This window comes from Homarus americanus, unplaced genomic scaffold, assembly GCF_018991925.1.
Source record: "Homarus americanus isolate GMGI-L3 unplaced genomic scaffold, GMGI_Hamer_2.0 scaffold467, whole genome shotgun sequence".
In the NCBI taxonomy this organism is placed as follows: Eukaryota; Metazoa; Arthropoda; class Malacostraca; order Decapoda; family Nephropidae; genus Homarus; species Homarus americanus.
In genome coordinates this window covers 445,188-468,498 of record NW_024741598.1, presented here as the reverse complement: position 1 = coordinate 468,498, position 23,311 = coordinate 445,188, and the positions used below count along the sequence as shown (strand labels likewise).

Genomic DNA, 23,311 nt, shown 5'->3' with positions numbered 1-23,311 from the left:
CCTGATTTGAAACGTCGTCACAAACTATCCTGTAATATTCCTGTCGTTATAATAGTTCAAGAATCGTATACATTTTTATATGTCAGGTCTCATAGTGTAGTGTATTAAATAACACGTTCATATGTCATCATTCATATTCACCTTATTTATATCATCACTAAATACCCTCGTCTCTCTCGTAATTTTGTTATTCATTAAGGAAAATTAAACGTCTTAATTAGAGCCGATTATCTGATCTAAGGAGATATACTAATTACTCTGGGAAATTATATAAAAGACTCGAGGGAAATTTTTTTTTTATAATATTGTCTTAGGTTTTGTTAATCTCTATAGTTTATTTAATGTTGAGGAAATTATTGAATAGTATCTCTGTCAGTGTATGTGTGTGTGTGTGTGTGTGTGTGTGTGTGTGTGTGTGTGTGTTAGAAATGTAAAATAAAAACAACTTACACCCTGTAGGCATTCCAACTCAGATCTCCCAGACTGGACGATGAACATATATGTTATTGTTGGAATCATTCTACCTCGAGTTCTTTATATAGATGTGAGCATAAGCTGTTGTTTACTCGAGTGATGGCGTGTCGTTGTGGCAAGACTTTCCTGCAGTGTGATGTGGACAAGTGGAAAGGGTATTTATAGTACATAGTGTAGTACAGGCTGTAATCTCTCTCCCTTGTGTGTTAAACTGGGAGATAAGGGTTCCAATCTTATAAAGGGTCAAGGTATTAATTCAATTTTTTTTTTGCATAGCGTTGTGTTTCTTGTTGGATACACACACATACATATACATACACATATACACGTGTTTTTTTGTTTCCTATATGGTTATCAGCATATACACATACAGTATACACATACACACATAAACGAATATATTTTGTATTTGTTATTGGAACCAGAATTATAATGGAAGCTTCAATTGGTAGCGATCAGAATATTTTTCCCAGCAAGACTTAAACAAAGACTCGACAGATACTGAAAATGTATTGTTGGATTATTAAGGAAAATTCTGAATGTAATAAGCTTAGGGGTGAAGTTACTAGGAAAGTCCATTATAGTGAATCAATCTCCTGTCCAATATTCCCATCCCGATATACCAAAGGGGCGTCTTGACAAGGCCTCCTCCTCCTGCTCCTCCTTCCCTTCCTCCTCCTCCTTCAGACACCCACCCCCCACCCAGCCATCTATCATACACTCCTCTCTACTTTCTCTTCTCTCTCATCTCTCACTTTATTATATCCTCCTTATCTCCTTTCTTTCTTTAAAAAATAAATCACTTAGATCCTTATCTGTCAATCAATTTCACTCACTGATTTCAGCATTGCATTTTTTCTTCTTTCCTTCTCTTCACTATTCTTACTTCTCCTTATTCTCATCTTCCTTGGATTTAAATTATTTCGTCATTTCTTCCTTTATGACAACATTCCCTTACTCTAAATGCTATTCCTTGGGTCTCGTGCAGTAAAAGCCAAAAGCCTTCCGTCTTTCTCTTTATTTTATCGGAATATTTTATAGTTAATAGTAGTATAATGTCAACACCCAAAGATACTTTATTTTTTACATTGTATTTTCTAATTAAGTAGCGATTCTCTTTGCAACTATTTTTTTCTATTTTTTCTTTAACATTTATGTATTTTACAATTGAATATATTTTTTGCATTTATGCTAATTTGTTTTTTCATTTTCATTTATTTTCTAATATAATAATTCTCACCTATACGTCTTTCTGCATTTATCCTCTTCACTTTGGTAAATTATTTGTTTTTACAGTAAATCCTCTTATTTATCAAGCATTTCCTTCTCTCCCCAACAAACCATTGGATTTTCTTACCATTACCTTAATTTACCTGCCTAAACACCCTATTGCAATACAGGTAACACACACATAACATCAACAGATTAATTTATTTTCTCTGTTATTGATATTTTTTTTAGTAAACTCTTCTAAAAAAAGGGAGGAGGGGGGGGGATGTTTGGGGACTTATTGCACCTTCTTCTGTTTTACACCACCCTCCCTACCACCGCCCCCGCCCCCGCCCACCACCCCCGCCCACCACCCCCATCCCCGCCTACCGCCCCCAAGGGAAGTGTGTCATTTGCATATATTAGCATGACAAGACGCCAGTCCTCTTCCGTATACCCACTTGTGTTTTCTTTTCCCCATCACATTACGACTAACTGCTGCATCTTTTCATTCTTTTTTCCCCAAGCCATAAATTCTATCATTCATCACTTCTTTCATAAACTATCCTCAAATATTTAATTCTTATTTCTTTCATTATTATTTCTACCCTTCATCAATCCCTTGAAATATATTAAACTAGTCTACATTATTCATAAATAAATATATTGTTAAATTAATTATAATATATTTTTTTTCAGATGAATCACCTGAAGAAAACAAGAAATAAGGAAGAAAAGAATATTAACACAATACGTATTTTAAACCAAGATAAACATTTGAAGAAAATATAAAATTGATAAACTCATAATAATATATCATTCAATAGAGATGAAGTGTTGAAAATATATCCACCAATCACAGTGTTGCCTCTACTGCGGTTGACAACTTTACACCTTAATTAGGACATCACAGCAAATTCATCACCTGACAGACAGTGAACACAACATAGCATTATCTAACACCACTACAAACAAATTTAACACAGTGATCAGAAAAGAAAAAGAGTGTGTGTAAATGGTGGCTTAAGATAATCCGACATGTGGTGTAGAGACAGACGAAACCCACACACAAATATTACGTAACTCGACGAGAGAAAAAAAATCATTGTTGTGTGACCGGATAAACTAAACTAACTTTAAATGTCGGATAAGCCAAGACTTAGAGGCCAGATAAACACATACTCAAAGGCCAGATAAGTCCAGATATAGTGGCCGGGTAGGACAGTACACTTGGACAGAGAAGCAACAGTATCCGGCCACCATGAGTTATGAGGAGGCTCGCTGTGGCTGCTTCTGGGAGAACCTTCCCTACTGCATCAGAGGCCTGGGTGTGGCCACGGCCGTAGGTGAGTACCCTGGTGATTGTGGCCATGGCCAATGGTGAGTACCCTTGTGATTGTGGCCACGGTCAATGGTGAGGACCCTTGTGATTGTGGCCACGGCCATTGGTGGGTACCCTTGTGTTTGTGGCCATGGCATTTGGTATCCCTCAAATATATGGCCATTGTTTTAGGTGAGTGTGGTCAAGGATGTGAGAGAGGGAGTACCCGTGTGAGTGTGGCCACCACCACTCCCCACACTCCTACCAGCCTTCCCACAACCACCAACACTCACCACAACCACCATCACCCGCCACTTATCACAACCACCAACACTCACCACTAACCACAACCACCAACACTCACCACAACCACCAACACTCACCACAACCACCAACACTCACCACAACCACCAACACTCACCACAACCACCAACACCCACCACAACCACCAACACTCGCCACTAACCACCAGTGTAAAAGAAAATAACTGGGGAAAAAATACCTCTCTATGGCGGGGAAAAAAACAAAACATCAGGAAATAGTCTGTGGAAGTATTTTTCAGTTATTTTTCCTCTTAAAGCTGATATATACGGTGTTGGTTCATCGGAAATTGATACTTAATATATAGGGAAATATTTTGGCTCCGTAAAATACATAGATGTGATGAATATGTTAAAGTGTTCACCAATAACCGATACAAGACCTCCTACAACCATCACTACCATCACCACAACTACTAACACACCCACACACACACTTCTCTAATAGCATCGGTACACAAGACCTCCTACAACCTTCAACCACTATTACCCACGACCATGAAGCTCTAGCGAACCACCACGATTCCTAACTACCACCACACCAGAGGCACCGATCACAGTGCCATGATCCTACTGTGGATAACACCTCCATAATACCTCGTTTCAGGCTCACACACTCTGCCAGGTACTCCCATAATCCCCTCACTCTGCCAGGTACTCCCATAATCCCCTCACTCTGCCAGGTACTCCCATAAGCCCCTCACTCTGCCAGGTACTCCCATAAGTCCCTCACTCTGCCAGGTACTCCCATAAGCCCCTCACTCTGCAGGTACTCCCAGCCCCTCACTCTGCCAGGTGCTCCCATAAGCCCCTCTGCCAGGTACTCCCCCCTCACCTGCCAGGTACTCCCATCCCCTCACTCTGCCAGGTACTCCCTGGCCCCTCTGCCAGGTACTCCCATGCCCCTCACTCTGCCAGGTACTCCCCCTGCCAAGCCCCTCACTCTGCCAGGTGCTCCCATGCCAGGTACTCCCACAAGCCCCTCACTCTGCCAGGTACTCCCATAAGCCCCCTCACTCTGCCAGGTGCTCCCATAAGCCCCTCACTCTGCCAGGTACTCCCATAATCCCCTCACTCTGCCAGGTACTCCCCATAAGCCCCCTCCTCTGCCAGGTACTCTCACCTGCCTCTGCCAGGTACTCCCATAATCCCCTCACTCTGCAGGCAATCCTCACTCTGCCAGGTGCTCCCATAAGCCCCTCTCACTCTGCCAGGTACTCCCATAATCCCCTCCCTGCCAGGTACTCCACCCCTCACTCTGCCAGGTGCTCCCATAAGCCTTCACTCTGCCAGGTACTCCCATGACCCTCACTCTGCCAGGTGCTCCCATAATCCCTCACTCTGCCAGGTGCTCCCATAAGCCCCTCTCCACTCTGCCCAGGTGCTCCCATAATCCCCTCTCCCACCAGGTGCTCCCTGGCCCCTCACTCTGCCAGGTACCCCATAAGCCCCTCACTCTGCCAGGCACTGTCCCTCACTCTGCCAGGTACTCCCATAGCCCCTCACTCTGCCAGGCTCCCATAATCCTCACTCTGCCAGGTACTCCCATAAGCCCCTCCTCTGCCAGGTACTCCCATAAGTCCCTCACTCTGCCAGGTACTCCTCATAAACCCCTCACTCTAATAAGCCCCTCACTCTGCCAGGCACTCCCATAAGTCCCCTCACTCTGCCAGGTACTCCCACAAGCCCCTCACCTGCCAGGTACTCCCATAAGTCCCTCACTCTGCCAGGCACTCCCATAAGCCCTCACTCTGCCAGGTACTCCCATAATCCCCACTCTGCCAGGTACTCCCAAGCCCCCTCACTCTGCCAGGCTCCCATAATCCCCTCACTCTGCCAGGTACTCCCATAAGCCCCTCACTCTGCCAGGTACTCCCATAAGCCCCTCACTCTGCCAGGTACTCCCATAAGTCCCTCACTCTGCCAGGTACTCCCATAAGCCCCTCAATTTGCCGCCACTCAATAACAACAACAACTAAATCTCTTACATTCACAGTTGAGTTTCTGTTTATTATGTCACTGTTTTTTTATTTATTTATTTATTTTTTGTAATTTTGTTTCTCCATAATTACGTTAAATTTATTCCAGCCATCCCTCCTCCCTTCCTGCCCTCCCTGTCCACCTTTCTCCCTCCCTCCCTCCATTACATCCCCTCCCTGTCCACCTTCCTCCCTCTCCCCTTTTCATCCATCCAACCATCCTCCCTCCATCCCTTCCTCCCCTCCCCTCCCTTCATCCCACATAAGAGGAGAGGTCACTACCAAACTCCACTCAATATGAACGAGGTACAGTAGTTTCTTCCCGTCTTGGAGGTCGTTAGTGGGAAATGAAAGGCGACAGTTCTTATTCATGACTTGTAAACAGAGTCGATCTTCCTGATTTCTTTATTACGCGACGTATTTTTTTCCTTCCCCGACCCTCAACTTCTTCCTAACCTCCACGTGCAGCTCAGTAACGTAAGAGTCTATCACAGCATAACGCTCGGTAACTATTCTTATCTTTTATCATACAAAGATTAATGTAGTTAGAACCGATAATAAGACTTTAGAGGTTTATTACGGCAGACATGTACGAGTTTCCGGTGTCTTCTTGGTATTTAGGAAAGAAAGAAAGAAAGAAAGAAAGAAAGAAAGAAAGATCGAGAGAGGGAGAGAGAGAGTCATATACTGTGATCCACTGAAAGATATTGCCAATCAGTTCTGTTACTTACGCTAAGATTATCCGTGTATTGGTTCAGCGTTTGTCTCAAGTTAGTCCCCTTCCTATAGTACGGATAACCTTCATAACACAGCCACTAACTTCCATTATAACTTCACAAACTCATCCAACACAGTTTGACCGATGATGTCCCAACTCGCCGGGTAGAATCCTAGGCTCCGGGGGAAAGTATAGTAGAGAGTAAATATTCCCATAGGCCAGATGTGTTCCTTAAAAAGTTTGATTTAGTTCGAAACTTTTTTTTTTTACAGAAATTTGAACGATAATTTAAACATTAATATATATCCTCTTTAGTATAGAATCACAATAAAAGATAAAGAGCCAAAATATCTATAATTTATGTTTCTGGGGGAAAAAATTCATACAATATCAATACATTTTCTCATAAATAAATACATAATAAACTTTAATAACATAGACTAGTGTATTCTGTAGTCGAGTATCCACATGTCAGCTCGACTGCTCAAACACTCAGTCATTATTTGTATGTTATTTGAATAGTTTGTATATCCAATAAAACTATGTTGGTGTTTCCCGATGTATAAATGTTTTTCAAATTTGTTTATACAATTCATGGATTTTCTCTTCATGAACCGAACTCTGTAAAACCTCCTATGTTATTGTTTGTGGTTGGCCTCCGTTCATTCAATTAATTTACTGTTATTTATCCTATCTGTCAGTATTTATTTGTATGGAAACAATGACCTGATATTATCTGGCTATACCATCGCCTGTTTGTGACATGTAAAATACGAGTCCAGAAGATTATAATATGCAGGGTGTCCATAACAGAATCACACACACACACACACACACACACACACACACACACACACACACACACACACACACACACACACACACACACACACACACACCAGCTCATGAAAGGTGGAAAACAGAAGACTGTGAAGGTCATGTTTAAGATCAAAGAGCCTGTCTCCTGAAGGTGATCCTCCGTCAAGAGTAATAGGAAGCCTTCTTGAACCAGACAACAGTGCGAGGGGTACAGAAGGAGGTGTACCATCATAAGGGCGAGAGGAATGTTCTGTTTACTACTTTGGCTCTGGCAGGTGTTGTTCTTGTACAGTTACTAAAAAAAAAAACTATCTATACTTGGGGTGATCGATGAATTCCAGAATGACTCCTGTTGTCTCGGTAGGTTTGTCAAAATCTTTCGTTCATCGAGTCATATTTTTTCAACACAATTTTGTATCGATAATTTTTTTGAGTGATTAAATTCTATAAAGAGAATTTAGAAGCCATCATTCACATCATGCGGGCTGTGTCTCTTGGATACGATTTAATACACAGACTGAAACAAGGACCAGAATTCACCATTGCACCGGGAAGTGAACTCAGGAAGGAGGCATAACCTGACTAGTGTAATTAAACTGTTTCATTAACACAACAAGCAACGCTCTCTCTGGCTAAACACTAAAGGTAGAGAAGAGTTTGAATGTCGACCAAAAAAAATGCTATAAAAATTTTAGCTCATTATGTGAAGCGCTTCCGGCTTATTCCAAAGCTGGTGAAGGGATCTCTTCAATTACTCCTGGACTCAGTAACAACGTTTTCAGTGTAGATGGTAATGTTTATTTTGTTATTAGAATAAATTAATCTTCCGTATCCTTTTTCACGTGTGTATGTTGAAATGGTTCCTAATTTTCTTTGGTTAGTTGGGGTAAAATTCCTCAAGAAACGTAGATGTTGAAAAGAAAGGAAGGAAGAAAAGTGAAAAGATGGAATAAAAACCCAAAAGGAAACATGAAAGAAAAGACTAAAATATGCAAGTGACTTTTGTAAGTCAGTACAAGAGATGAAAACCTGAGAGAAGAGACAACAAGAGTTACATTGAGGACGAAGGCAACACAGAGTTAAGGTTAGTTGGTTTAGGTTAGGTTTACCAAAGTTAATACAGGACATCAAACATTTAATTTCAGATAAGACTAAAATTTTTTCCCCATTTTAAAAGGACTTTATCCTTAGTTAACTTTTCATATTTAAACAAGTTGCAATAACCAGGACTCGTTAACAACTTGCAGGAGGCAGCAGTGTTGACCAGGACATATTCCCAGAGACATGTTTCATGCATGGTTGGTCAGCGGCAACGTGCTAGAATTACTGCTGGTTGCTGCCCGTGTCCCCCCTCGCTAAGTCACCGCCGGCCAATGGTATATACTGTAGATAATGTAAACAAATATAAACAAATGACGTCTTATTTATGCAATATTGTATCATGAAGGTAAATTTGTTATGGGGTTAAATATTTATCTTATTAAAAACTGTAAAATAATAAAGACGGGAGAATAATCTAGGAAATACCTCAAGAAGAATCATTCACGCCAGTAATTATTGAGGGCTGGGGGATGTGACAAGTGTGTGGGGACTGAGATAATGGGCGGAGGGCGGCCAGAGGCTCCTAGCGGCCTAACTTAAAGGTGAGGACAGGTTCACAAGACGTACATACCTTCATTAACCATCAAAGTGAGGTAATAACCGTTTAAATAAACTTCTAAGCAAATGACTGTATAGTTGAATGAAACAGTAACCCGTTCGTTGGTTCAATGCAGTTATTCACGTCAAAACATCACATGTAAACAAACTTGGTTATTAGAAACTAGAAACTGATTTTACTCATCTCAGGCATCGTTTGTTTACAGTTGTGAGCCACGGATGTAAACAGACACACACACTAACGCCTCTGGTGGATACACGGTGAGCGATGTTGCGAGTGAGAATGATAACAAGATGTTTAGGTCGGTGTTGGTGGGATAAGGAGTGAGTATAAGGGGGTAGTGGTGCTGTATCTCTCGTCACAGTTCACCATACACCCACAATTGCCACACACTCAAAGTCGCCACACACACTCACAGTCGCCACACACCCATAGTCGACACACACCCCACAGTCGCCACACACACACACAGTCGCCACACACCCATAGTCGACACACACCCCACAGTCGCCACACACACACACACACACAGTAATATGTGTGGTGGTCGTGGTGCCGGCAGACGGTCGGGCCACGCCTACGTTAAGGGCCGACTCATACACATTACCCTTCCCTTCTCTCTTCGTTATTACAGTAATATGATAATGTCGGTCTCTACACCACAACAAAGGTTAATTACAACTCCACGAAACACTTGAGGATAAAGAGATAATATATATATAGTGCTCCGTCGCCTCCAGCTGTGGCTATAGAACAAATACCCAAACTTCCGCCGCACGTGCGTCCATCTTGTGTGTCCGGTAGCTTGTCTGAGTCCCAACATACTTCTATATTTATGGGATTTATAGTTCGTTTTATCTGTCTGTGTTGGAATCTGACCTGTTAAAAGCGAAAATCAAAATAAATAGGAATGGATGGTGAAGATAATTCCTCTGTGGATGTAACCCAATAAGGTCTCGGGCGAATGGGTGTTTTGTCGTCACTTTATGGACGGTTTTGTTACCATGGGGACAGGCGGACAATTTACCACACTACTACGTCATTCAATAGTGAGGGGAGTGATTTATTTTTTTATTTAGAATATTTACGACAATTTAATCACAAAGTTAATATTTCTCTTGGAGGCTCCGTCAAGCTTTGGAAACTGAGGGAGTAATTTAAGGCAGACTTAGTTAACGCGGATTATTTTGCCTAGAAATGAGAAGAAAAAAAAATAATAATGACCTAAGAATTTTCAGGCTACAGCGTAATGAACCAAGATATAAAGAACCTCTACTGAACACTCTGAATGATGACAAGTAGAAAAATCCTGCATAATTTAGAGCCAGTCATTACACTGCTCTCTCCTCCATTCACGACACACTATGAAGGCAGTGTCGGCAGGGGAGGGGGTGTGTGTAAGAGTTTCACACACACCCACACACACACACAGAACCTCAGCCGCCACCACACCACACTGCACCCAGTACACGAGTGACCTGACTGGCCTCCACCCACACACTACACCATTCTTGCTCTCAACCCTGTCTGAAAAAAGAAAGAAAGAAGAAGAAAGAAAGAAGAAATAAGAAGAATCTGTGAACCGGGAGACAAAGAAAGAATAGCAATCAGCAATGAAATGAATCGAAGGAAGGCCACACCGATCACACGTGACAAGGAAATACCAAAGAGAATGAAACCAGAAGCGTGTATCGGAAAGTGGAAGCATCAATAGCAGTGCAAAGGGAGAGAAGAAACTTTAAGACATGGAGGAAGAAAGAGGAATATGTCTCGAAGGACTGAAGATAATAGTGTTAAAGTGTTTATCAGATTAGCGTTGAAGGTAAAGATAAGGAATGATTGGTTTTAGGAAGGTGTTAGGGCTGAGAGATTGTAGAAAAGGAGGATTAGTCAAAGAATTATATTGTTGATGAATGCAAGGAAGAATGGAGAAGAATGTACAGTCAGTCCCCTTCACTAGTACGTTTACAGGGGTTCATTTAGTTATGCACAGTGTGGCAGCCCTGTGTTTGTTTACATTCGACAGAAGGAAACACACAAGAGTAAACATACTATGGAATCAAGGTAAAACGATATTTACACAAATCCAACCCAATGATAAGGATTTGTGGAATCCTTATATAATGAGCCCCTGTAAACCCACTAGTGAAGGGGACTGTACGTAGGCTATATGACCCCTGTAAACGCACTAGTGAAGGGGACTGTACACCGAGGAAAACAATGAAAATACCTGTAATTAATAAATTTAATTAAGGTGATATTCCAGCCAGGTGTTTGTCCTCCACTACAGAAGTACAGTTAGGATTTCACCCATAGTAAATGCACACATAATAAACCTAATTTTACCCTTAATGATACATGAATCATTACGCTTGATTTCATGGCTCGTTACCTGCTGAAAATCTGATCTAGTACCCCGCTTGGATTAATTGTGTTCCCCATTAATTTTACTGGAGGACACACAGACAGACACACACAGACAATCTTAATAATAAAATGGACATAACAGATTGAAAAAAAACAAGAATAAAAAAGGTATATAATATTAACTGGTGCTCCTAACCTCGCTGGGAACTAGGACTCCCGACAGCCTTGGAAAAATAAAAGTGAATTTCTTGGGACACGTGTGGCAGCGATTTCCATACCATCCGTAAATTTTCTTCCGGCTGTTGGCTTCTATACATTGATCTAATTTTTCATTTCTTCAACCTATTCCAGAATTTTAAGTACAATTCCTGGAATAATGTATTTTTCGTCCTAATGTGTGTGTCTTTGTGTGTGTGTGTGTGTAATAAACTTCTGTATAAATAGTCACAATCCTGTTATCAAACTTCAAGGTGCATGAAATACTATGTAACTCTCATGTAGGTAACCTCTACCAAACACACACACACACACACACACACACACACACACACACACACACACACACACACACACACACACACTTCCCCTCGTCTCCTGTATTTACAAGGGCCACCACAAGCATTAAACAAACACAAATATATTTCCCAAAGCACCACAAGGTCTCAGATGTTCCCAATATATGAGACGATTTACAGTATGTGTTGTGGGGTGGTGGCCAGGCGGCGGCTGTGTGCACGAATTGGATATGTGGCCAAGGTGTGTGAGTCATGTGGCCAAGGGTGTGATTCATGTGGTCGAGGGTGTGGTTAATGTGGCCAAGGGTGTGAGTCATGTAACCAATGGTGTGATTCATATGGCCAAGATCATGATTCACGTAGCCAAAGAGCATGAATAAGGTGAATTATGGACACCTGTTACTAATTAAATCAAGCTCGTTTCCGAATTAAGATTAAATTAACACTAGTTCATCCTAAACCAAATACAGAAGAAGAAAAAAATGCTCTGTCAACATTATAAAAGGAGCAGCTGTGAGATTTCTTTTCAATTTTCTTCTTGTTTTACCAGTGAAGTCAAGTCACAAAGGCATTCCACAGATCTGACGGGTGAGGAATGAAAGATGAAAGGGCGAAGAATGTTAGCACGTGAGACAGCAGTGATTTTGGTAAGATAAGGTCAAGTGTAGGTTGCCCTTTCTCGACATCAGTCAAGTCAGTCAGTCAGTCAGTTAGTCAGGCGTCTGGGTATATTTCTGGATGGTGTATAACTGTGAGGGGAAATTATTCACACTATTGATTTCTGTTTTGCTGAAATTAATTCACTTCTTCGTGCATTAAAAACAAAACATCAATAACAAAACATCAGATATACAACTACTGCAACATAGACATCACCGGCTGACTGACTGTATACAGACATACGTAAATCTAATACAGGTCTTAGTCAGTATTGAGAACAAGACCAACACGTTCCTGGAGATGTTTGTAGTATTAATTATGGAAATTCTCAGCACGCGCCTCGTACCTGTGTCAAGGACTTAATTGCACACGTGAGAGGTATTGACGTCAGTGTTGGAGGCTTATACATCATTTGATTGAGAAAACATCAAATTTTTTTATTTTAAATGGAGTATAATAATAGATTGATTTTTTACATTACAAATTAATATCACAACAAATACAAAAAAGATTTATATACGAGAAATAATTATAATTGTGAATTCGGTATCCAGTTTATTAATTATAGCCAAGATAACAATAACATAAAAACGGATTTGGATTTGTTTTGTTATTTTTTATTCTTCTCTCGATGTTCACTTGTTCTATATATACTGTATTTATAATTCACCTGTTCCCACCTGAGCCATTATCGTGTTGTTGTGAGGAAAAGTTTCATTTCAACAACACGTGATGGACAGTTTCCTCTCCTACAGTAAAAACTCCGAGTGTTAAAGGGTATAGGTGGTCTGAGTATCTGTGGTAGTTAACGCTTGTCTGGTTTTACTGTACGATCCTGTTACTAGTTTACTGTACTGTATATGTATAGGCTGCCTGACACACACACGCACACACACACACACACACACACACACACACACACACACAGAGGTTCGTTCCCTTGATATTTCGTAATGCTGAATATCTACATTATTTAGGATTCATAATTCGCCCCCTGAAAATAATTCCCGACTTTTTATCATTTAATTAAAAACTTAATACAATTTTAAAGCCATTTTTTCCACCTTTATATAATTCACATCTGAAGTGAGTCAGTTACCTGGTGTGTCACATTCCCAGGTCTGTATACCAACTTCACTACAGCCTGGTGAACAGAGAGGCAGTGTGAGGTGGTCTGTGTTTACCTCTCAGATACAAACTACATTACCCTGGCTTGAGGTGTACCAGTGTGGGGCCTTGTGTGTTGATACATGAGGTGTACCAGTGTGGGGCCTTGTGTGTTGATACATGAGGTGTACCAGTGTGGGGCCTTGTGTGTTGATACATGTGGCTTATGTGTTTACGAAAATATAAATGTATGTTTATGTCTAGTCCATGTGAACGTTGTATTGTGGGTGAGTATGAGTGGAGTATAGCCTTTATCAAGTGTTTTAGTGTGTATGGAAAGGCTGTGTATCTCACGGTGCCTTACACACATATAATAATAATGTTTGCCCCTCGTGTAACGAGTATGGCCGGCCCTAGGGCCACCTAGGCGTGAGTTTGCTTAAGGTGTAGAAGCTGTAGCCAACACAACAACCATACCCTGAGTAAACGAGTTGCATGACCCAGTGTCAAGGAATAATCCAAGAAGGCCGGACAACTCGGCAACTGCACTGGCTAGGTATTACCCCGGAACACGATCCGCAAATCGATTAACATGCAGGTCCCTAATTATTACTGGGTAGACAGAGGCAAATAGCGTCAAGAAACTTGCCCATAGTTTCACCCAGCCCGAGATTCGAACCCGAGTCCGCTCGCTTGCTAGGCGAGCATGCTGACCATTACACCGTCAGCATTACACCACACACACAGACAGAGTTAGCTTTAAGTCTGGTTGACACGTGCCTTGATGGCCGAGTTATTTCTTCCTCGGCGGCACCTGACCTTTGACCCAGATCACCCACCTGCTGTGCCTCCCTCCACCCCCCGACGGTGGTGGTGTGTGTTCATATTAATAAACCCTCGCGCTCTTTGTAAATGGACCAGTTGAATTTCAGTTTAATAAAATTTTGGCGTCCGAAAAAACAGAAAAAAAAAGAATATAATCTTGGTAACAGCATATGAAAAATCCTGTTATTCGTCCCTGCATTAATATGGATTAAAATTGTACTGTGAACGGCAGTGTTCTTTCATTCCACATCCAATAAAAAGACAATTGAGCCAAAAAATTAATATACCGACGAGCGGACGGTTTAGTGTTGGGTACTATGAAATACCTGAAACGTGAACAGCTACAGGTACAATTATGACATTTTTTCTTATTTCAGTACATAGTGTGAGTCTCTGTGTATAAACCTCAGTGATATACTCATTACTTCTCCTCTACGATCATCCTTGGAAGCCTTCAATGTTGGTGAAGGTCAATAAATGTTGCCAGGTTAAAGGGCAACAGTTTCTTGATGACAAACACCATGACGTCAGTGAAACCAAACTTGATCATCGTGTTAGCAATACTCTCGATGATGGTGATGATGATGATGATGATGATGATGGTGATGGCTATGGTGACGATGACGGTTATTGTGCTTGGTAGTGATTTATAGTGGCGTATTACTTATACAACATATATTTACAACTTATATATGAATAAGCAATTTATTGGCTGGTGAAAAATGTTGAGTTTTGCCTGGTTGGTGCCGCACTGATGCCTGGTTGGTGCCGCACTGATGCCTGCTGGTGCACTGATGCCTGGTTGGCGCACTGATGCCTGCTGTGTTGGCGCACTGATGCCTGCAGCCGCACTGATGCCTGGGTTGGTGCCGCACTGACTGGTGCCTGCTGGTGCCGCACCGATGCCTGGTTGCGCCGCACTGATGCCTGGTTGGTGCCGCACTGATGCCTGCTGGTGCCGCACCTGGTTGGTGCCGCACTGATGCCTGGCTGCCGCACTGATGCCTGGTTGGTGCCGCACTGATGCCCGACTGCCCACTGATGCCTGGTTGGTGCCGCACTGATGCCTGGGATGGCGCACTGATGATGTTGGTGCCGCACTGATGCTGGGTGCCGCACTGATGCCTGGTTGGTGCCGCACTGACTGCTGCCGCACTGGTGCCTGGTTGGTGCCGCACTGATGCCTGGTTGGTGCCGCACTGGTGCCTGGTTGGTGCCGCACTGGTGCCTGGTTGGTGCCGCACTGATGCCTGGTTGGTGCCTGGATGGTATAAAGCGTTGACGAGCCCAGTGTGACTATATCTTCACCAAAACAATGTTACCAGAAAGGTGTTAACGAGCCCTGGGTGACTACCGCCTCACCAAGACAATGTTGCCAGAAAAGTATACACTTGTCTCAGGATAAGAGGCACTTGCTGGTTCCCTTACTGGTGTCAAGAGAAAATAGCTCGAGTTTAACATAGAAATGGTCTTCATTTGTTCAGAGGAAACAGAAATTGCGTAGATACTGCCTCCTTCCCTCTCACAGTCCTGAGATAAAAGGCTGGAAACGATATATGCCTTTCAGTGTGTTTAATATTATAGGGAAAAGGAATTTAACTCGAATCAAATCATCTTCTCTATATTATATGATTTTATAGTAATATATCAAGGTCGTGTTGTAAATATACAACATTACACGCTCACATTTATATAACCTTGATCAATTAGCGGGAAAAGTCATTAAAATTATTAACTAACCTCTGGGTGGGTCACGATATTTATTTGGCCTCAGTCGTCCCTTTATACTTTAACCAACTAATCAGTAACATATTCTTCTCCTGTATTATGTTGAACCGGTTTGTTTTGGTTTTATTTTCATTCTTCTAACTTCACTCTTCTTTAAGTTTCACTCCCGCCTTTCACTGCCAGAGTGTTGAGCACCTGTAAACCATCCCAAGAGTCCCGTGTAGATGTAATAAGTAATCAAAGCAAGTCAATAAATAAATAAATCCTGAATGAAGGGATGCGGTTATGAGTACAGTGTGAGGCTGACTGGTACCATCTGGCTCTGTACATACACACGAGAAAGAAAATATACAAACAAAAATGACATTAAAAGGATATAAGGTACATTTGGACACGACCTGGTATCTACGAGGATCCAGACAATAGCACCCACACTATACCTACATTAGTTCTTGAGTGATGAAGACACTAACCAGTGTATGTATTACTCAGATGTTGGACTGTCTTTAATCTATTCTAACAGTGTTCCTGGAGTAACTTCCCCCAAGCAAGATAAATTGTTCTTTGATGTTATAGTGTTGCATTACTGCCCTTCAACAACTAAGATCTTTAAACGTGTATAGAAGCATAGCAAATACACTCGTCATAACAGCTGATCAAATCATCGAATGTTGCTCTTATTTCTTTACATCTCTTAACTTACATCACTCTACACTATTGTCTTAGGTTAGGTTAGGTTAGGTTAGGTTAGGTCTCCTTATACCGCGTTAGTTTAAGGTTGATTCAATTTTAAGGTTACGTGAACTTTGTTTTCTTCCTAAAGCTTTGGTGAGTGATATAGTAAAGCTCTGCCTCGCCTCAAGTTCATTATGATCATTCTTTAAAAAAATATTTCCGAGTCTGCCCAGTGTTAGTTCAGTCTCTCATCAAGTTTTATTCACACTGTCCACGTATTCTCACTTTATTCCCTTATGTTGTTGTAAAATATGTGTATCTTTATATTCTATCTCCCTGTGTCGGTGTTGTTCGTATGTACTGTATGACTGTATCTTCAACACTTTATAAGCTGTTGTTGATGCTAGTGTGATAAAGTATGATGACTATGATGCTTAAAACCTCAATAATGTTGATATATGGTGAAATGACATCTTCCGCCACTCTTCCTTTCCCTCCCATCACTACCAACCTACAAGACCCACTGTGAAAACCTCGAGCAAGACCTGGATGACCTTCCCGCTGGCTCACTCTTCCCACAATATCTTAACCTCGAGGGCGGTCTTGTTATCTAATACATATATCTCACAAATATCCGTTTGGTTCGTTCCCGGTCTTCGTGTGACCAGATGTTCCCTCTACTCAGCGTTGTCTTTGTTTGTTTACACTCGAGGTTAACAGCAGTGATGCTTCTCGTTTATGCATGACAATTAGGACATATTGTCTTGTCAGTTTACATCAAGGGATAACAGGTAAATGACCTTGTTTGTTTACATACGGCAGTGAAAGAGGATTTATTTCAACTGCTACTTCAGGCATTATTACCAGGTGTGTTCTTCTTCATCTGTACAGCCAATAGATATAATTGTACCCTCACAGAAGCAGGATACTGGCTGCACAAACACACTAAACAAACATACGTCTCCGCTTCTCGCTCAGGAAACAACAATAATGAATGTTTGTTTCCCTTAACACACGTGTACCCAAATACTGATACAACAGGTGAGGCGAAGTGAGGTGAGGTGAGGTGAGGTGAGGTGAGGTGAGGTGAGGTGAGGTGAGGTGAGGTGAGGTGAGGTGAGGTGAGGTTAGGTTAGGTGAGGTTAGGTTAGGAATGTGATATCTGCCCAAAAAGAGTGTTGGTTGATACGTGGGTTCTCTCAAGACGCCCTCTTCGCTATACGGCTTAGTCGTTCATGTCTCAGCGGCTGTACCCCAAGAGCTACACCCACCTCGTCCTCTCCTCGTCCCACATCACACACAAGTTTCACATTTTCTCTGATTATCTTTACCTCTTACCTGTATCTTTTGTTAAGGTTAATAATAGTTCACGAAAAATCTATAACTACTTTCATCTTTTAAACGATGGAGAGACTGATGTACTATACTATTTAATAACTAAATTCGTTTTGCAATGAATTCACAATTTTCTTGGTACATTTACAACTAATCAGATACAATTACTGTAACATAAACATCATCAGCTAATTTAAGTAATATTAAGATAGGATGCAGCCAAGTTTATACAGATGGAAAAACGAAAGGAAACTGCATAGGAAATAAATAAATTTATTGCAGGATGAAGGAAATTAGAAAGCAAAACAAAATAATAACAACAATGGGAGGAAGATAAGCCTCCCCCCACCCCGCCCCCCCACCCCACCCTGATAAGCCTCCTCCCTTCCCCGCCCCCCTGAACCCCAACACGCTATCATAACATCAAAGTCACTATGATAGCAAAGAGGAACACCAATTTCCGGTTTAAGCTTCACATAAAACTTAAAAAAAAAATAAACCTGCTGTTACATTGTCTGTCTTGGTTCTATATTGTATCTAAAAAAAAGACGATACTAATAATAATAATAATACAAATAATAATAATAATAACAACAACACTACTAATACTACTAATACTAATAATAATAATAACAATAATATAACAACAACAACAATAATAATAATGGACAGTATAAAAACATAATATCTCAGCAGGTGAAAAGGCTTAACTAAACGAAACCTGGCGCAATCTTACCCATTATCAGCTAAGGTGTACTGTGACTCTTCAGCAAGCGTGAGACGTCTGAGTGTCACCCCGAGAGAGAGAGAGAGAGAGAGAGAGAGAGAGAGAGATCAGTCATATTTGCTCGTGCAGGAAGAAACACACAGACACACACACACAGCTTACGTAAAACACCACAGAAATAAAGCTGTGAAAACTGTCTTGATGAAATTCGCGTCCTAGGATTACACGGTACATTTTTTTTTTTAATATTCATCATTACATCTGAGTGGGGTGAGAGGGAGGAGAGGGAGGAGAGGGAGGGGAGTTTAAAGTAAAAGAGTGAGGCTGGAACTGACTCGTGTGGGTATGTGTTTGATGTTTCATTTGAGTGAAATTGCCTCCCTTAAAACTGACGGTGTGTTAGTGAGTGTGTAGATACAGCCAAGGATTCCAATACATACATACATAACATACATACACACATACATACATACATACATACACTTTTTCATTCATGTTCTACAGGATGTGTCAAAAAAAAATGTATACACACTGCCTTATAGATCACTAGGTAAATCTAAAAGGAGCGGTGTATACATTATATTGAGACACACTGTAATTATCACATATTTCCCTTCTATATAAAGAGTTTTTGTAATGCATCTCTATTTCCACCCTCGTAAATTGTACTGCAGCTGGGAAATTATTTCTTTGATTCGTATACACATTTTAATTAATAAGCTAATTAATTTGGCCTCATTCCGAGTTCGTAAGTTCAAAGGTTAATATTGCCAACCATTTAATTTGCAATATCAGTGCAATATCAATTAACTTAAATGCTATATGGCAAACAAAGGCTTGTAAAATAGTAGCCCCCTCTTCTTCCTCCTCCCAAATAAAATAGCCCCTTTCCCAATCCCCAAATAAAATAGCCGCTCTCCCTCCCCCTTCCCCCAAAATAGCCCCTACCTCCCCCAAATACAATAGCCCCTCCCTCCCTCAAATACAATAGCCCCTTTCCCAATCCCCAAAATAAAATAGCCCCTCCCTCCCCCATATAAAGCAGCAGCCCCCCACAAAAAAAGATTGGTATACTTTGAAACTAATTACGACTAGTTACACTACATTACAACGACGTCCTTACCATACAAAACTATTTTATTGTATTAAAGAAGCAGAAAAAAGGCTAAATAAAAATAAAAACAATAAGATGAGCGAAAATAAAAGAAAATAAAGTCTCTTTTTGAAGTCTTTATAGCTTTCTGAAGTCTGGCAGGATAGAGACAGGAATTACAAGACTGTCATAAGAAAGATTAAATTCTCATCTATGGATTTTTAAGTCTCCATAATGCTGTTTTAATTAAGGTGAAGAAAAAGCCTTTGGAAGCGGTTGTAGCCCAGTAACCTGGAATTATTATCTCTTCACGGAAACATAAACTGGATAATGAGGTGGATGTAGGCGAGTGTGGCTGAACCTAATGACAACCTCTTTACCGACACTGCTTCTTCCTCCTCTTCTTCCTCCATCTCCTCCAGACTACTGCTTCCTCTTCCACAATAATGATTCTTCCTCCTCCTCCTCCACACTACTGCCTCCTCCTCTTCCTCTTCTGCCCCCTCCTCCTCCTCCTCCACACTACTGCCTCTTCCTCGTCCTCTTCTGCCCCCCCTCTTCCTCCTCCTCCTCCACACTGCTGCCTCTCCCTCTTAACCAGATAATGTTGGGTCACCAGCCAGATGATGGTCGTTCATCAAGCAGTAGGTGGTGGCTCACTAAGCAGACATATGATGCTGAATCACCAAGCAGGAGAAGATGTACCAACAAGCAGGTGATTTTTTTTGTTCACCAAGTAGGAGATTTTGGGTCACCAGGCAGGCAGACATGCAGGTGATGGCTCGTGCTGGTGGTGGTAATTACAAAACTTTCTCGTCGTCGTTGACAATTGACCAGCTGCCGACGCTAATTATCTGAGGGACATAAGGGCATATGTGTCGCTGCCCACCTCCCCCCTTTCCCCTCCCCTACCCACCACCACTTTTACCCCCCCCACCTCCCTCTACCCCCATTCTCCCTCACTTCATCATATTTTATCTCTCTCTCTCTCTCTCTACATTAACAATACCTTTAGCATTTCAGTTTTAAAGTAAAAACCTGAAATAAAATAATGAGATAATTACAGGTATAATCTACATGTTATTACCAACACTGAGACAGACAATAATAGGTCTTCGATACTGAAACCTTCCTTCAGGATTTCTTTTCTATAATTGGAGATGAAAAAAAAAGTAAAAATGACTCACTTAAACCACGGAAATAAATATGGTGCTGAAATTATACTGAGATTCTACCGTAACAAGATGACTCGTCCTATTTCCTGTTACGAGGGACGGGAATGACATAAGGGTAGTTGAGTCTTTGTACACGAGCGAGGGCGAGGCCACGTACTGAGGGAGATGTCGTTTGAGGTCGACATCTGCTGTTACTTGTTTGTGTAGTGTTGATTATGTTGTGTGTGTATGTATGAGTGAGCGTATTGTAGTACACACATACACACACACCTACACACGCACACCGCTATATGTATACCTCCTAGTTAACGCCATTGCTGCTACACTAAAAGATACTTCACTCTCACAGCTACAGGATTCATAGCCCACAAGTGTCAAAGAACTTCATGTCACCTTTCCCGATGGACACAGCCGCCTCATCGTGGCCTGAGAGAGACGGCTGTGTGTAGTCGTCAAAGTTTCAGCTCAGTACATTCAATTACACTTATGTGAGAGGCGGCTTTACCACACCGACACTAACCATTGAAGATGATGGTGCAGAGACCGGAGTGGTTCCATAGCCTCGGCAGACAGTCTCAAGTACCTACGGCAGACGGTCTCAAGTACCTACAGCAGACAGTCTCAAGTACCTACGGCAGACAGTCTCAAGTACCTACGGCAGACAGTCTCCAGTAACCCCTCCCCCCCAGCAGACACCCTCCAGCACTCACGGTAGACTATTTTTACAAGACTGAACTTCTGAAGAGCAGCAGTAACAAGATTCGCTTCACGTTACACTGACTGAAATGAACAGAGCAAGTTTGGCTAGGCAGGGGAGGGAGTGATGGTCGACCTTATCTATATTTACATAGAAAATTATAAACAATAGATCGGTTTTCACATCAGTTTCTCCCATTCACCAAAGATAATTTTTTTTAGTTTTTGATGAGAAACCTTTTTTCAAGACGTAAAATCCCAGAATATTGAGTAAATCTGAGAAACAAAGTCTCTCTCTCTCTCTCTCTCTCTCATCATATAAAATTCTCTCGAGTGAGGTAAAGACTTTGTTCCTTGTAAGACTCAACCATCAACATTGTCTGAATATCTTCCATCAAATCTCTCCACAGTGTAAGGATATGAAGGGCACTTTTTGGCTCCCTCAGATACAAGAGAATGGTTGTTATTATTAAACTTCCTCAGTGTGTTGTGTTTTATGATGAAGTTGACGAGACTTATCAAGATACTTGGAGGTGATCAGAACAAGGAAGTATAATAGTTGGGAAAATTGGTTGATTGTTTCGTCTTGTTTAGGGAATTTTTATGATAAACTCTTGAGGGAATTTTTTTTTTTAGTTCACAGTAGTTTTTTTCTTACCCCTCTCTGAGATTTTGAGGTAATTTCCCTATAGTTTCCCTAGTATGTGTTCACAGGTTGCAGTCATCGTATCTCTTAACGTTTCATATCTCTTTAAAGTTATCTCATAGTTTATAGGATTCAGACTTTCTATCTCTTAAAGTCACCTCATAATGTAATAAACTAAAATAAGGTATAATAAACATATCAACCAGCAACTCAATATTCCTATTAAATTCTTCAGTCCAGAGCCAATGTATATATTTGTCTTATCGCAATTGAGTGTCAGTCGGTTCTCTCTCTAATTTATTTCTGCCGTGATCTCCAAATATTTCAACTGCATTATCAGCCGCTTGTCCAGTCAATAGGTGTTGCAGAGTCTAGGTATTCAGTACAGTCCTCTTGGGTCTTTTGTGATAATTTATTCTTTTATATTTGCCGATAATTTTCTTTAATAGTCAGTGTTTCTTATTTGTTATTTCATCAAACATTAGATGATTTAAAATTATCTTAAGTTCAACGTAATCAAACTATAATTTAATCTATTTATAGTCTAGTCTAACCTAACCTAACCTAACCTAACCTAACTTTAACCTAACCTAAATCTAACGCAACCAAGCCCTAACCTAATCTCAATTTAAACTAACCTAACCTTAACCTAACTTAACATTTATCAATCCTTAACTTAACGTCATCTTAATCCAAACTATAACTAATCCCTACATCAAACAACGTAACTATAATCCAAAGATCATTAACTACACATTAAACCACGAAACATTTATTCCCTGCACACAGTTACGCTTGGCTGGGCTTAGTAACACAGGTAACTTTAACAAACATTATATTACATTGAGAACACTTCATTTCTATCTGACTCACCAAGTTTACGCACCACATACACGACAAGTTCACCATGCCTCCGTCGGGGTGTGTGGTGACTGGGTGAGTATGTGGAAGGTTTTACGTGTGTGTGAGGTCATTGGTTCGATACCTCCCGAACAGTCATTGTGGTGCAGAGGATACCGACATATTTCTAGCGTATTATCAAAGTTAGTTTACAATTTAACATTACCGCGATTTGTTAGTTTGATAGCCATTAGGGAGGTTGATGTGTTTTCTGATATATTACGACCTTCATCGTCTAGTGTTAGTTGAGCCATAGTGGATAAAACCTCTTCTCATATCTGACCCAGGATGAGGAACAAGCCCAGGACATAGTGTTGAGAGGCACGAACATTACGGTTATAAGATGGAAGAGAAAGACTAAG

At 41.1% G+C, this 23,311-nt stretch overlaps 1 protein-coding gene across 2 annotated transcripts in view; it reads left to right on the top strand.

Moving 5' to 3' along the window:
• Positions 1-23,311, top strand: part of LOC121875989 — a 66,136-nt gene that overhangs the window by 26,883 nt on the left and 15,942 nt on the right. For both annotated transcript variants that reach the window (XM_042380833.1, XM_042380834.1), the window contains exon 2: positions 2,383-3,029. In XM_042380833.1, the coding sequence (XP_042236767.1) occupies positions 2,945-3,029 (85 nt within the window). In that variant the 5' untranslated portion in view covers positions 2,383-2,944. The remainder of the gene's footprint in view (positions 1-2,382; positions 3,030-23,311) is intronic.